Source organism: Panthera leo, chromosome D3 (assembly GCF_018350215.1).
Source record: "Panthera leo isolate Ple1 chromosome D3, P.leo_Ple1_pat1.1, whole genome shotgun sequence".
NCBI lineage: Eukaryota > Metazoa > Chordata > Mammalia > Carnivora > Felidae > Panthera > Panthera leo.
Genome location: NC_056690.1, coordinates 69,100,602 through 69,116,270, shown reverse-complemented (window position 1 = coordinate 69,116,270; position 15,669 = coordinate 69,100,602). Strand labels below are relative to the sequence as shown.

Sequence of the window (15,669 nt, the reverse complement as noted above, 5' to 3'; positions counted from 1 at the left end):
AAACACAAAGTATGACAGAAATAGTAGGTAAATTGTGCTGAGACTGAGAGCTTGGCTTATCTAAGTAGAAAAAGTAAAATTATATGATCCTTGCCCCACATACAAAGACAAATTCCACTTGTGTCAACAAGACTTGGATGTGAAAAGCTGACCTTTAAAACCTCCAAAGAGAAATGAAAGCTAATATTTGTTACCAACTAGAGACAGGGATTTCTTACATTTTATGTCATACAATGTATAAACCATGAGTGCAAACATTAATAAATTTGACTACATTAAAATAAAAAATTTTCATGGTAAGATGAGAACAAGCCATAGACTACAAGATGGATTAGCATTTTTTAGGATTGGCATAATCAGAAAAACAAAGTATTCAGTAGAAAAATGGGCAAAGTAATAGAAAAACAGAATATAAAACCTGAACGACTAATAGGCATTTTAAAAAGATGTTCAACCTAGTGATTCATTAGGATCCTGCTGACTAAAATAACTGCAGTGTTTTGTCCTTGTCAGTTGGGCAGAAATTACAAGCCCTGTTAAGAACCGGAAAGGATATAGAGAAAGACGACTCTCCTAGTCCTCTTTGAGAGAACTGTATAAATGAGCAGACCGACTTTCGAGAGGAATCTGGCCTTTCACATTCCTCAAAAACTGCAGAAGTAAATAAATACTCTGCCTCCCAGCAATTCCGTTTTTTGGTTTGCGTCCTCAGAAAACCTTTTTCAGATTTTCACAAGAACGCACTTGAAAGAATGTTCATGGTAGCATCGTTTGTAGTGTTCAAAGATGGCAAACAGCTGATAACATCAATGAGATACTGTGCAGCAGCCAGAACGAATGAAATAGAGCCACATGTATTGATAATAGTAAATCTCAAAAATCTGCATGGTAATCAGGTATCCAGTTCAGGCTGCCAGAGGTTAGAGAATAGGATCAGGGAGGAGGAGTTCAGAAGCAAAGATATTAACATTTGATAAAATGGTGAAGATACAGTGGTGTTCTTCATAGCTGGCTATTTAACTTCTGTGAACTTTGAAACGTGATGACAGAAATCTCTAACTGTACTCTCTGATACGGTAGCACTTGTAATGTGGCTGGTGTGACCAAGGAATTGAATTTTTAGTTTTATTACAATATTTAAGTTTAACTTAAGGACCCACCTATGGCTAGTGCTACTGTGATGAACAGTACTGCTCTGTGCTTTTTAGTTAACAGGGACCCAAACCTGCATTTATTTTAAAAAAAGAGCTATTCAGTGACTTTGCAATTTTGCGTCCTAGCAAAATCTTGGCGATTTGTTTATGAAGTCAGGAAGTACTGAAAAATGGGTGGCTTAAAACAGGTGTTGGATAGATTATTTTTCTTTAAAAAATTTTCGTGATTCCTGACTTCGGATAATGAATGCTCAGGCAATAAAGGTAGAGTAAGGAATCTCTGGTTTCTGAGTTTCATAGAGTGAGATTTTGGATAGTTAAGGGTAAGGATCTATATCATAACATTGTTTTTACTAGGGGAAAACCTGGAAATAGCCTAATTTCCATTAGTAGAAGAGTGGACCAAAAGAAATGTGGCCTATGAGTGCAGTACTCTTCAGTGCTTAGATGGAAGGAAGTAGAGGCGATATTCAGATACTTAACAAGTATGGTACCAAAACCAGCCAGTAAGAATGGGTGTCAACCATGGTCTTGTGTTGTCTGCTGTATGTTAGTTGCTGAACCCTCAGGAGGTCCTGGGGGAGTGGCTTGGCGTAACAGCTCTTACTAACTGCCATAGAAGTATTCATTTTAAAAAGTGATCGGCACTGTGGGAATTTGGCATATGTGGTAAGTATTAATGTTCTTAGATGCATCAACATAGGGGGCTTCCAAGAACCTACTGAGTGAAAAAATAAGATGCAAATAAATACCTATGTGTGTTAGTGTCCTGGGCTGCAATCCTGCTGCAGTCTGGGTGGCTAAACACAACAGAAATTTATGGTCACGGTTCTGGTGATTAGAAGTTCAAAAGCAAGGTGTCAGCAGGGCCGTGTTTTCTCTGAAGGATCTAGGGGAGAGATCTTGCCTCTTCTTAGCTTCTGGTGGCCAGTCCACGCGTGTCCTTGGCATGCAGTTTCAGTGTGTCTGTTGTCTCGTGACCTTCCCTCCCGTGAATGTCTGTTTCTGTGTCTCTCCTTTTCTTATGGGGACACCGGCCATATTGAACTTAGGGTCTTTCCTAACCCAGTATAATCTCATTTTAGTTATATCTATAAAGACCCTGTTTTCAAATAAGGTCATATTCACAGGTTTGGGGTGACATGAATTTTGGAGAACGCTATTCAGTCTAAGACACAGTGATACTGTTTTTGTAAATTAGCAAATATACAAAGGAGTCCTGGGTTTTAGGGGGAGTGTGTGCACACATAAAGCATTTGAAAGCGACTGGAAAGATACATACTAAACTCAAGATAGTAGTTGATTAGTGGTTGATAGTGGGGGAATAAAATGGGATTTATATATTTAAAAAATGAAATCTTAACAGTTAATGTCAATTGTGGGAGTATGGAGGTTAATTATTCTTGGTCTTTCTCTACATATTTGATTTTTTTAAAGAGTTGATATTATATAATATGTTAATGTATACTACTCTAGCTTATAAACATTTTGAAGAGATATATTCAATAAAGCCAAATTTGTATAGGGGGGAAAAGCTCAGGAAAAGACCTAGGACAAGCAATTCCCTCAGGTACTTTTTGAGAAGGAAGACATTTTCAGATCCTTGAGGGGTTTCCTTCTGCATGTTATTTGAGTTAGTTTACCATGAAATGATAAATATATATATTGCACAATCAGGATAGCAGTCTATGATTATTAAACTGTCTGTACGAGTATTGAATACGAGAGATGGGGAATTGTTTTTGTAAGAACCAGTTAAAGAAGTCAACAACTACAGCTAGGTTACCAAGAAAATTTTCCGTATGTTACCCATTCTGCATTGATGTCCCATGGAAAGCTGTGTGAGCTTTGTAAGGAGTTATTTATAATTCTTCTTAAGCACTACCAGAATTTCTAAACAATGATCATTTTTCACAGGAAGAAAAGAAAGAAATTTACGTAAACACTAAATTGGATTTCTGATTTTTATAGTAACATTGTAAGTGTACTGTGTGGCTACTATTTAAATATTTGTAGAATGTTAAATGAAGAAGACTGCTTTTATTCCAAACACTCCTTCCATCCAGTTATATAACACACACACACAGGCAGATGATAAGAACTAATGACCTCTGTTTCAAATAAGGATGCCTTAGGATAATTTATTTCTAAATCAAGGAGCCGAGAGAAGAGAAACTGAGCTGTACTCAAAAGTGTGACCTTTAAAAAGACAGAAGCTGCTGTCTCTAGTAAAGTTGCTTAATGAGTATCGTGTGTTATGTGTTAGTTCCCTTGCAGACTTAAGAGCACTGGTTCTAAAACTTTTTGGTCTTTACGCTTGAAAATAATTGAGGCCACCAAATAGCTTTTTTTCTGTGGGTTATAGTTTTGTACATCTATCTTATTAGAAATTAAAACTGAAATATTTTAAAAAATATTAGGTCATTTAGAAATACTGGTCATTATAATGAGCCCATTGCATGTTAGCATCAATAATCCATTTTTATGAAAAATAACTGTTTTTCCCAAACAAAAATTTAGCAAGAAGAATGGCATTGTTTTATGTTTTTGCAAATCTTTTTAATGAATTGCCTTAACAGAAGACTGATCGATTCTCTCGTCTGCTTCTGTGTTAAACTTGTTTAACATGACTATCAGCCACGTTGTATAGTGTCCGGAAAACTCAACTACATACTCATGAGACAATGAGCATGGAAACTAATGTCTTGGTGTTATCATGAAAATAGTTTTGACCTTGAGAATGCTCCAGAAATGTCTCCGGGACCCCTGGAGCATTCCGGGACCACGTTTTGAGAACTGCTCCATTAGAGAGTAAGTCAGAAGGACTGAGCACTTCACTGTTCCTTTATAAAGGTTCAACTGGTCTGTTTCTATCCCCCCTTTTTTCATTTCTAATAGTTTTTGGACTTTCTGAGGGGCAGATTCACCAGAGAAATACCTATTTTAATGATTTTTTTTAATGTGTATTCATTTTTGAGAGAGAGAGAGAGAGAGACCGAGAGTGAGCAGGGGAGGGGTAGAGAGAGAGGGAGACCCAGAATCTGTAGCAGGCTCCAGGCTCCGAGCTATCAGCACAGAGCCGAAGCAGGGCTCGAACTCATTAACCATGGGATCATGACCTGAGCCAAAGTCGGATGCTTAATTCACTGAGCCACCCAGGCGCCCCTATTTTAATGATTCTTTAGAAGAACTGAAGTACAGCTGTATTATTTGGTCTCAATCACATTGTCCTGATTCCATGGATTATAATTGTGGTTTGTTATTGCTTGAGTTTTGTTTGGTAGTCGTTATTGTCCTTCTCTTGAAGTCACTTTGTGTTGTCACAGTGGAGAGGATGAGCAGCTAAGTAGTTACATGTGTGGTGGTTTGGGTTTTTCCCCAGAAATGATGCATGGGCGGCTCATGTTGATTCTTTGCATAATTATAAGTCTTTATTTGTCTGTATACTTGTGTGGTGGTTTCTCTAGGTATAGAATTTTAGAATCATAATCTATTCCTCAAAAATTTATGGACATCGTTCTGTTGTTACGCAGATGGGTGGTGTTGAAGATGAGAAATCTAATGTTAGTTTGCTTGTCTTTCTTTTGCTGATAACCTGTTTCTTCTGTCTGGGAGCCGATAGGATTTTATTACATACTGTAAATTCAGAAGTCTTCCCAGAATAAATTTTGCTTTCTTTCAGTATTTCTGCTCGGAATGTTGAAAGTTTTTTTTTTTTTCTTTTTCCTCAGAAAAATTTTCTCCTGTCACTAATTATTCTGTTCTCCTTCTAGTCTTGTACCCTTTGGAACTTCTATTAAGTAGATATTAGGTCTCCAGTTTGCTCTCATACTTTATTTTTGTCTTTTTGCCTTTTATTGCTGTTGCCTCAGAGAACTTTTTCAATTTTTTTCTTTCAAATCACCAACCTGCTGCACTGCCCAGTTTTTGCCTCTCTCTCTGACGCCATGTCACGTATCTACGGTGGAACCGCGCCATCTTGAGCTGGAAAACAGTTCTTGCTTTCTGAGGTGTGGCGGTGAGCGCCACCGTTGCCCGCTCTGAGGAGCCGGAGCAGGACGCGGCACGTCTCTTCCGGAGCTGGGCTTATCTGCGTTTCTTGGCCTTTCCTGAACACAAGTCTGAAGCTTTTCTGTGGTGGTTGGGACAGCTCTACTTTTCAAGAGACTCCTCAGTTTTCTTCTTTTCGCTTTCAAACCGCTGAGCTCTGATTGGGTTTTCTCTCTCGACTTGGTGCCATCGTCTTCCAAACATACCTCCTTTTCGTCTATTAACGATATCGTCTGTTCTCCAGATCTATTTTCTTTCCTTTTCTGTTTAAGAAGGAAGAAGTAAACACCTCAGCATTGCTTCACTACCTTGAACTGAAAGTCTCACAGTTCACTTTTATATACTGTCTAACTCACGTTCAGAGCAAAGTCAGGGCTTATCAGAAATTGGAGACATGGATAATCCCTCTTTTCCGGAAGCAATCCTGTTCACTTAAACTTCTCTTCCCCACTACAGATATTAAAAAATATCACTTGGTATTCAGAACGGGTTTTAACTGAAATTTCACTGGGGAGTCTCCTGATACTGGTCGTAATAAGAACCATCCAGTACAACATGACAAGGACAAGAGTAAGTATTCCGTGGCTATTTTTTTTAATTGTTATGCATATAGTACAATTAGGCCTGTAGTTTAAAGCGATCTCAATATTTCGAGTACTAACATTTTCATGAAATATGGTCAGAAAATACAGATCTGCGTATAGTCGCTGAATTACATGATCCTGAAATAACATGTATAGTGTCTGTGTTTTAATATTTAATAGATTGCACAGAGATATTTTACATGAAACAAAAGGAGCAGTGGGCATATTTCGATAAAAAATGTTTACCTTTGCTGAACCAGTAAAACCAATTTTCCCTTTAAAAGCAGCCACAACAGGGGCACCTGGGTGGCTCAGTCGGTTGAGCGTCCGACTCTTGGTGTTGGCTCAAGTCATGATCTCACGGTTTCGTGAGTTCGATCCCCACGTCGGGCCCTGCACTGGCAGCTCAGAGCTTGCTTGGGATTCTCTCTCTACCACCCCGCCTCCCGTCTCTGCCCCTCTCCCACTCAAACTGTCTCTGTCTCTCTCAAATAAATAAATGAAACTTAAAAAAATAAAAGCAACAACAAACTGTGTGAAGATACAAAGTGTGAGAGAATTATGAATTCAGATGGGAAAGAAAAGTAGAAAGAATACTTTCAAGAGTAAAAGGAAAACTTCAACTGGATTGTATTTGCAGCGCCTGGGAGCAAGTTTCAGTTCTGGTCTATAGAGAAGGAATATACGGAATTCAAAGCTCAGAGAAATGGTCAGGTTTACTGCATTGTGTTCAGTTATTTCCCTCAATGAGGCTAATGTAGATGCTTGCCCATAATCTTTTATGTGAAACTCTAGGAGCCGGGTATGGTTAAGAATGGAGAATTTTTTGATTTTAGAAAGCTAATTACAGTACTTACATTACAGTGCTGCAGTGTATGGAACCATTAGGTTCCTGTAATTAAACATTAGTATTTCTGCAGCGGAATAATTCAGTATCTGCCAAGAGAGGGATAACGAAGACCATAAGTAGCATCGTAATCTTTTGTACCAGTATGAAAAAACTTTGAATTTTTTTTTTTAATGTTTACTTATTTTTGAGAAGAGAGAGACCGAGCATGAGCAGGGGAGGAGAGAGGAAAAGGGAGACACAGGATCTGAAACAGGCTCCAGGCTCCGAGCTGTCAGCCCAGAGCCCGACGCGGGGCTCGAACTCACGGACCGCGAGAACACGACCTGAGCCGAAGTCGGACGCTCAACCGACTGAGCCACCCGGGCGCCCCAAGGCTTTGAATTTTCAATGCTTTATTAAGGATTTTAGAATTAGAGAAAAGGGATCGTGGACCCGAACTTTCTAGAATCAGTGACAGTTGAGTCGACATTTCCTTCTGGTTGACCTTGCTTCAGGTGTAGAGACGACTCCATGTCTGTTTTCACCTTGCTATTTTCTCGCAGGACAAGTACCTTCACACCAACTGTCTGGCCGCCTTGGCAAACATGTCGGCACAATTTCGTTCCCTCCACCAGTACGCTGCCCAGAGGATCATCAGGTAAATATGAGCTTTACGAGAAATACTGAGGTGTGCCTTTTGGCTGACCCAGCGGAACGGGTACCATGGTGGTCCCTTTTTAATGTTATCCACGAGGGATATCAAACTTTCCTGCCTAGTATTTATCACCTTCTTGTTTCGTTGAAAATACCTCGTCCTGCGCTGTCTTCCTACCCAACTTTTTGGTCAGAGTTAATTGTATTTACTTTTCTGTCTTTTTATAAAATTTAGTTGTACGCTTTGCATGTCAGCTTTTTACAGAGGAGCAGGTATATTTCTTAGTAACGCAGACCACAACCATATTTGCTGAGCATTTTGCAGAGCATCGCATTACGCTTTTAAGGGAGGGTAGCTGTGTTTGTTTTAGAGAATTCCTCCAGTAGCACTTTACTGTTGCATCACTTTCCTATTGACTGTTGTAACAGATGACCCCAAATTAATGTCTTAAAACAACACAGATTTATTAATCTGTAGGTTAAAAGCTCAACACAGGTCTCACTAGGCTGCAATCAAGATGCTACCGGGTGGCGTTCCTCTCCAGCAGCTCTAGAGGAGGAAGTCTGTTTCCTTGGCTCTTGCAGCTGCTAGAAGCTGCCAGCCTTCCTTGGCTCGTGGCCCCTTCCTCCACTGTCCGTGCCAGCTGCATTAGGTTGTTGAGTCATTCTTATGTCTCATCCCTCTGACCTCCTCCCTTTTCCACTCAGAGGATTCTTGTGATCGCCTTGGCCCTATCCGGGTAACCCAGGGTGACGTACCCGTCTCAAGGTCCGTGGCTGTATCACAACTGCAGAGTGCCCTTGGCACATTCACAGGTTGGGGGATCGGCAGGTGGACATTTTGGGAGTGACCATTATTCTGCCTGCCACAACGTCACCAGAAGGTCCTTTCTGTCCTCTCTCCACCCTTTGCCAAAGACATTGTCTTTAAGGGCAGGAAAGCTAATTAACAAATGATGAATGGATTTTAAGTTTATTTATTTATTCTGAGAGAGATAGAGGGAGAACAGGAGGGGCAGAGAGAGAGAGAGGGAAAGAGAGAATCCCAAGCAAGTCTTGCACTAATAGTGCAGGGCTCAAACTCATGAACCATGAGATCTTGACCAGAGCCGAAACCAAGAGTCAGATGCTTAACCGACTGAGCCACCCAGGTGCCCCTCATTTGCAGAGATTTTTAATATATGTGGGTACTTTTGGTCTTTGGGGTGGAATGCACAAGATTGTCCTCGAGGCTCTGAAGTAGAGCATTTGTTATGTAAGTCAGTGAAGTCAGATCGTTTCCTCTAGACCTTGCCTTTGGAGCAGTGCAATTCTAATGATTAGTTCTTGTGTTCCAGGCATTGGTGGTAACCACAAGTCCGTATCACTTTTAAACTCTGATCTTACTTTCCATCCATTGGTTGGAGACGCTTACTGAGCTGGCCTCATTTTTAATAGTCACTCAGCATTATATATTTATCCTCAGAATTTAGCAAGGATATTTCCAGTGACTCACTGGTTAGTTGAGGTCCGGTCCTAATACATTATATTGGCTTATTTGGGGGTTTGTACTTAGGTGGTTGTCTGACTGACCTTGTACTAACACTAACTTGATGACTTAAAGCTCACATAGCATCTCCTCATACCTCAGGTTCTTCCAGGTGTTCTGAAGATTCTTTAGTTTCTAAATAGTAATTTTTTGTTACTATGCTTTAGTTCAGCATGGCAGATTTAATGATGTTGTGCCGCTTTGAGGTCTGTTTGTGTGTGTGTGTGTGTGTGTGTGTGTGTGTGTGTGTGTGTGTAGCTTCATAGTGGCTTGATGAAGGTTTCAGTACAAGATTCATTTTCCTTAATGGATACACCAACATTTGACCCATTCAAAATGAAATTGGCAAGTGAACTGGTTCACATTTCGAGTTCTGATAACAGGTGTCAAGTGAGATGAAATAAACAGATTCTAAGTAGAAGAGTTGGAAAAGCAGATAAAGCACTGTGCCCAGTTTTCTATCTATGATGAATAAAGCAGAAAAGTGATTGGATTTGGAGAAATAAGTTGTGAAGGTTCCTGCTTGTCCTTCAGTAGCTGAGATAAGATGAGGACCAGCGTATGTACAGCAGAATGTCTTAGAATGAGAGACAAATCCCTATGGTGAGGGTGACTGGTTGGTTCAGAGAATGGGAAAATTACATCTTACTGAGAAATCAGGCAAGGTGATTCGAGAGAGGTGGTTCTAGAGATCGGCCTGATAAGGAAAAGCACCAACCACAACAACACAGACCGAGAGGGGCTGTGATAAAGAGCATTATATTTAGAAAATAACCAGTCCCATTCAGATGGCATGTTGTGGACCTGTATAGGGATTATAGGAGGAAAGCCTGGAAGAACCAGCTGGGGCCGCCTTGGAGGGTGCTTAGGTCTTAGATGCATAGTTTGGAATAATGCAAGGAATTGAGAGAGGAGAAGGTCTGATCTTCAGTAACAAAAAAGAGACTGTGAATGAATGAGCTGTAAGTGGATTTTTAAAAAAATAATTGAATAGAAGCTTCTGGAGTCCTCAGTTTCAGCAGATGATATTGGTATGCTTTGTTTGTCACACCGAGGGCCCTGGGCAGTTCTAACAAGTTCCCAGATGCTGCCAGCACTTCAGGTTCAAGGGCCACATGTGAGTCACCAGTATAGACTGGGACGTCGTCATCCAGGAGAGGAGTGAGCCCGTTAGAAATGTGAGTGTCAGCCCAGCTTTAGACCTGCTGAATCAAAGTCTTCATCCTAACAAGATCCCCAAAGATTTGTATGCACACTCACATTTGGAAAGCACTTTGAGCTTGGACCTGGAAATCAAAATTTATTCCTGTAGAAAACACTCACTTTCAGATGGAAATGGGGGCCAACTTTTTAATCTTGAGGAAACTCGTTTTTCGACTAAATATTTGTGTTCGGGGTATGGAATTGTCAAGTATGATAAGGAATGCATAACAAAATACACAGATTTATTATAGCAGATCTATATATAATAGATACACAGATTTATTATAGCAGTACAACTCAAGATTCACCAGATGCTTCAGTAACTCCTTCAAGTGAGAAATAATCAGTTTCATATACACATTTTCTAAATCCTGCTTTAGGAAGAGACCACACAGTATCTATCAGTTGCAAAACGTAGGAGAGCCAATATTTCATGCCATCTTCAACAAAATGCAAAATAGAGTAACATGTTACATTGCTGTGACGTAGGCTGTGAGTAAAGCTTTTAAAAGCCTTTTTAGCTGGACATAAGTGTAAGGAATGATTTCTTATGGTGTCTGTGCTGTTGTTTCATGTTTAATGACAGTGTATCTTCCACAAACTCTCTTGGTATTCTAGAAAAATCTCATAAGCATATATGATTTGAGTTTTGTTCAACTATAAAATCTTTTGAATATTCTATAAGCATGGGCATTTGATATGATCATTATTTGGGATTATACTTAGCTCAGTCAAAAACATTTATTTATTTTTAAAGTTTATTTATTTGAGAGAGCGAGAGAGAGCAGGAGAGGAGCAAAAAGAGAATCTCAAGCAGGCTCTGCACTGCCAGCACGAGCCCAACATGGGGCTCGAACTCACGAACCGTGAGATTATGACATGGTCATGACCACTCAATTAAAAACATTTATAAAGAGGGGGGCACCTGAGTGGCTTGGTCGGTTAAGCATCTTTGATTTGGGGTCAGGCCGTGATCTCATGATTTGAGTTTGAACCCTGTGTCGGGCTTGTGCTGGCAGTGCAGCCTGCTTGGGATTCTCTCTCTCCTTCTCTCTCTGCCCCTCTCCTGCTTGTGCATATGTGCACTCTCTCTCAAAAATAAATAAACACTTAAAAAACATTTATAAAGAGTAGATTATAGACCCAGAAAAGAATAGAATATATGCAGGGAATTGTGGGTTACAAAGGCATCATTAGTTACTTCCTGCCCTTAAGACCTTCCCAACTTGCCCCCACCCCCCACTGGCTCCTTCCTCTGGCTTTGCCTTCACCTTTGGCTTAATACATACTTTTCTCCAGTATTTCATGCTACGTTATTTTTTTCTTCTCTCTTTGCTCATTGTCCCTAGGAGTTCACAGACATGCCTGTGACTTCACCTACCATGCACTTGTGTACGGAAAACCATCCAAATTCACGGTTCTGATTGCTCCATTTTTTCTGAGGCAGGCAGTACAGTATAGTGGGTAAGAGCATAGACTCTGAGTTTGGGATCCCCGCTCTGAAACGTACTAGTTCTGGAACCGTGGAGAAGTTACTTAACTTCTCTATGTAACAGCTTCCCCATTGTAAGATGGGTGACAGTAGTTGTTATTTCAGGGGATGTGGTGAGGGTTAAGTGAGTTCATATTTGCAAAAGGCCTGGCACATAACATGCACTCTATATAAGTGTTGACTGGCTGAACACTTACTCTACTAACGTCACTCCCTGGATGTATCCCACACTCACCTCAAACTTTTATTAAGTTTAAAACTTAATAAAAGCTCACCTTAAGCTCAGTTGGAGCCGAACTCCCGCTCTTTCAAACCCGCTCTTCCTTGTAAATTCCCTGTACCAGGCAATCGCCCTCACCCTAACCGCCTAAGTTGCCAAGTAATTCTCCATCATTTCTCCCTTTTCTTTAAATGCTATATCCATTTGGGCCCCGGAGTTCTGTCTTACTCTGCCGTTGAAGCTCACACTCCTGCCCCATGTCCTGTCTCCGCCAGTACTGCCTTGGTTCGCAGGTTCACCATCTTGAACCCACACAGTGTCATTAGCCTGCCTGATCCTTTGCCTCCTCACCTGCTCTGCCCATAGGCTTTGACTCTGCTGCTTCCGTTTGAAGGCGTATCTCAACACACTGCTCCTTAGGCTTCAAGTTAGTCAGTAGCTTCCCTTCGCCAGGAGGTTACAGTTCAACTTCCTCAAAGCGGTGGCTCTCAGCTTTGAGTGATTTTGGCATTGTCTGGAATAAGGTTTTGTTTTTTCATTGTTTTTGTGGGGGTTTTTTTTGTTGTTTTATTTGGTTTTTTTTTTTTTTTTTTTTTGGTTGTTGCAACTGGGGAGGAGGTTGCTACTGACATCTAGTGGGTAGAGGCCAGCGATATTGCTAAATATCCTATAATACACAGTACAACAAAGAATTGTCCCGCCCAGAATCTCAGTGGTGCCGAGGCTGAGGAACTTTGCCTTATGGGAAATAATCGGGGTCCTGCCATTTGCCCTCTGTCTTCTGTTACAACCTGTGATATATTGGCAGGTGCCTGCTGCTCTGACTTCGCTGAATCATTGCAGTTCCTTGCTCTTTCACAGCTGCACTTCTGTGTCTAGCCCTGGAAAAAAGTTGAGGCTTTTTCACTTTTTATCACCTCTTCCTTCTGCAGAGCCTTTTCCACCAGCTTCCTACCCCTCTGTTGCATTTTACCTTGCTCCTGCAATGGCCAGACCTCCCGGCCCGCCTCCCCCCACCCCCCTACCCCCCGCCTCCCCCCACCCCCTATAGCTCTTGGGTCTTTTTACTTTAGACCTAGCTGCTGCTAACACAGTCAATTCGTGTTTCCCGGTTCAGATTACAATGAGGAAGAACCCAGCTGGCCCTATTCATTGCTTCGTAGAAGTCCCAGGTCACCATCAGTTTCTGGCCCAGTAGCTACTTACCGGGCCAGGAGCGGGGCCAATGGGCCAGAAAAGGAGAAGGTTACCTGTTGGAAAATGTGGCTTCTCCCAGAGGCGGGTGTGGGAGAGAGATAACTGGAACGTCTTCTTGAGCTGACCATTATAGGTACTTGTGACACATGGGCCTGACCTGAGGTTGCAAGTCTTGTTGCCTAAGCAGAGTAGTAATTACTGGAAATAAAAGACTTGTGCTATATTTCTTTGCATTAGTTTACAGAGAGTCGCTCTCATGAAGCACACTGTAGACTTTTAATAAGTACTTACTGACCGATTCTTAGAAGGTGGACTGACATCTGACATTTTAAGCTTAGTTCTGGCAGCCGTCTTTCTGAAACTTGATGTAAATTGATTTGTCTCTAGCTGCATTTTGCACATACCTGCTGCTGCTTGGAGCCAGGGAAGTTGATGACAGTGCAGAGTTTTGTTGGAAGCTTTCTGGTCTTCCAAACCTCTTGACAATAAAATAATATAAAACGTAGGTTAGATTTTTATTTACAACTGTTTTTTTAATGTTTATTTACTTTTTTTAGAATCAATAAGTGAAGTTTTATTTATTTATTTTTTAATATGACATTTATTGTCAAATTGGTTTCCATACAACACCCAGTGCTCATCCCAACAGGTGCCCTCCTCCATGCCTGTCACCCACTTTCCCCTCCCTCCCACCCCCCACCAACCCTCAGTTTATTCTCAGTTTTTAAGAGTCTCTTATGTTTTGCCTCCTTCCCTCTCTGTAACTTTTTTCCCCCTTCCCCTCCCCCATGGTCTTCTGTTAAGTTTCTCAGGATCCATATAAGAGTGAAAACATATGGTATCTGTCTTGCTCTGCCTGACTTATTTCACTTAGCATAACACTCTCCAGTTCCATCCATGTTGCTACAAAAGGCCAGATTTCATTCTTTCTCATTGCCAAGTAGTATTCCATTGTGTATATAAACCACAATTTCTTTATCCATTCGTCAGTTGATGGACATTTAGGCTCTTTCCATATTTTGGCTATTGTTGAAAGTGCTGCTATTTTGAGAAAGAGACAGAGCACGAGCAGGGGAGGGGCAGAGAGAGAGGGAGACACAGAATCCGAAGCAGGCTCCAGGCCCTGAGCCGTCAGCACAGAGCCCAATACAGGACTTGAACCCATGAACTGTCAGATTATGACATGAGACCAAGTTGGATGTTTCACCAACCGAACCACCTAGGCGCTCCTAATTACAACTATTTAATAGTAGTACGAAGGAGGTTTTTTTGGTAAAATCTAATCAGTAATCTAAGAATTTAAAAATGCTTCAACCCATGATTTTTGCTCTTACCTTTTCTCACTGATAACAGCCAGCAGTAATGAATGTAGACTCTTGCACATTCTCCTCTCTGTCTAACCAGCCCAGACTGGCAGTTATGTAAGCTTCCTTGTTCCGCTCTGCATATTTAACAGTAGACATTGTAGTCATCCAGCATTTTTCTGAAGACTGCATAAACCAGGTTGGTTGTTTAACTCTGAGTGGTTAGCTCCTGTATTTTGGACAAAACTAGGTCATTCAGGATGGTTCATGGAATCAAAGACAGACAGTTTGCTTTTAATAATATTATCTGGTATTAACTTACCACATCAGGTTTCCTCACTTCTGTCCCCAATGAATTAAGTTTTCATTTTTTTTTTTTTTCTGAGCCAAGCAATACATTGAACTGAAAGCCTACAAGGAAATATTAAGAAGCAAAATGGTCTGTTGTTGGGATGAATTTATATTATGCAACATAAAACACTCAAATATACCCATCTATAGTGATATATCTGGTTATTTCTCTTGGTTATGGTATTTCAGCAATACTGTCTTATTTTTAAAATAAGGCCCATTCGATGATAAATTTACACCTATCACCTTCAATATCTCTCTGCTAGTTTCCTTTTTGTTGCATTTAAGACTAGTAAAAGTGTGGAGGCTTAGGGTATTGATGCTACGCAGCTGGTAAGTGTGTCCAGATTAAAAGCCCAGGTTCATTCCACTGCACTGGCAGAGAGGGGGCGGGGGGAAAGCATTATTTCTGAGGGTAATTCACATATCCAAGCTATGGAGGTTTTCTTGAACAGATGGTTCTCTGCCATGGAAGGTGACCAAGCTCTAATTGATCATTCCATTCCCCCCTCATTTCAGCTTTCTCCCGATAATATAGCTAAGTACCTAGAATTACAGTTGCAAAGACTGGAAGGTCTTTTCTTTTGTTCTTAAACTTGCTAGTTGAGAAAGGTATGGATGTGTTGAGGCCCTGCTGTACATGGTGCGTGGATATTATCCTGCAAGATGACCTTCGGAATGAGGACAAGAACTGTGCATCATTCAGCCTACAATTCTAATATTTTTTATGTATTCCACTTAATCCTTGACATTAGAATTTATTTTTAATTCAGTAAGTACTTATCAGGCTTTTGCTGTAGACCTGCTACTACTGAAATTCTCTTTAATTTTAGATATTTCACATTTTAATTTCAGATGAAGGCCATTCCTTGTATCTAGAAATTCAGTGTTATACTCATGTTGGTTTTATTTTTTAAATCTCTAATAATTCAGTTGCAATCTGTATCGTTACCTGATATCACTGTATTCAGGAAAGTATTTCTTTAGGGAAGGAATTCTGTGACATTAAGGATTATAACAAAGTTCAACTCTGTTTCTGAAATCCTGGTAAGATGTGTTTTCTGATGACGTATGTATGCCTCGTGCAAGTGTTGTGAGACTCA

At 40.6% G+C, this 15,669-nt stretch overlaps 1 protein-coding gene across 6 annotated transcripts in view; it reads left to right on the top strand.

Annotated features, from left to right (window-relative positions):
• DYM (dymeclin) overlaps positions 1 to 15,669 on the top strand; it is a 351,049-nt gene that overhangs the window by 155,817 nt on the left and 179,563 nt on the right. For all 6 annotated transcript variants that reach the window (XM_042910992.1, XM_042910997.1, XM_042910996.1 and 3 more), the window contains exons 12-13: positions 5,661 to 5,774; positions 7,181 to 7,275. In XM_042910992.1, coding sequence (XP_042766926.1) covers positions 5,661 to 5,774; positions 7,181 to 7,275 — 209 coding nt within the window. The remainder of the gene's footprint in view (positions 1 to 5,660; positions 5,775 to 7,180; positions 7,276 to 15,669) is intronic.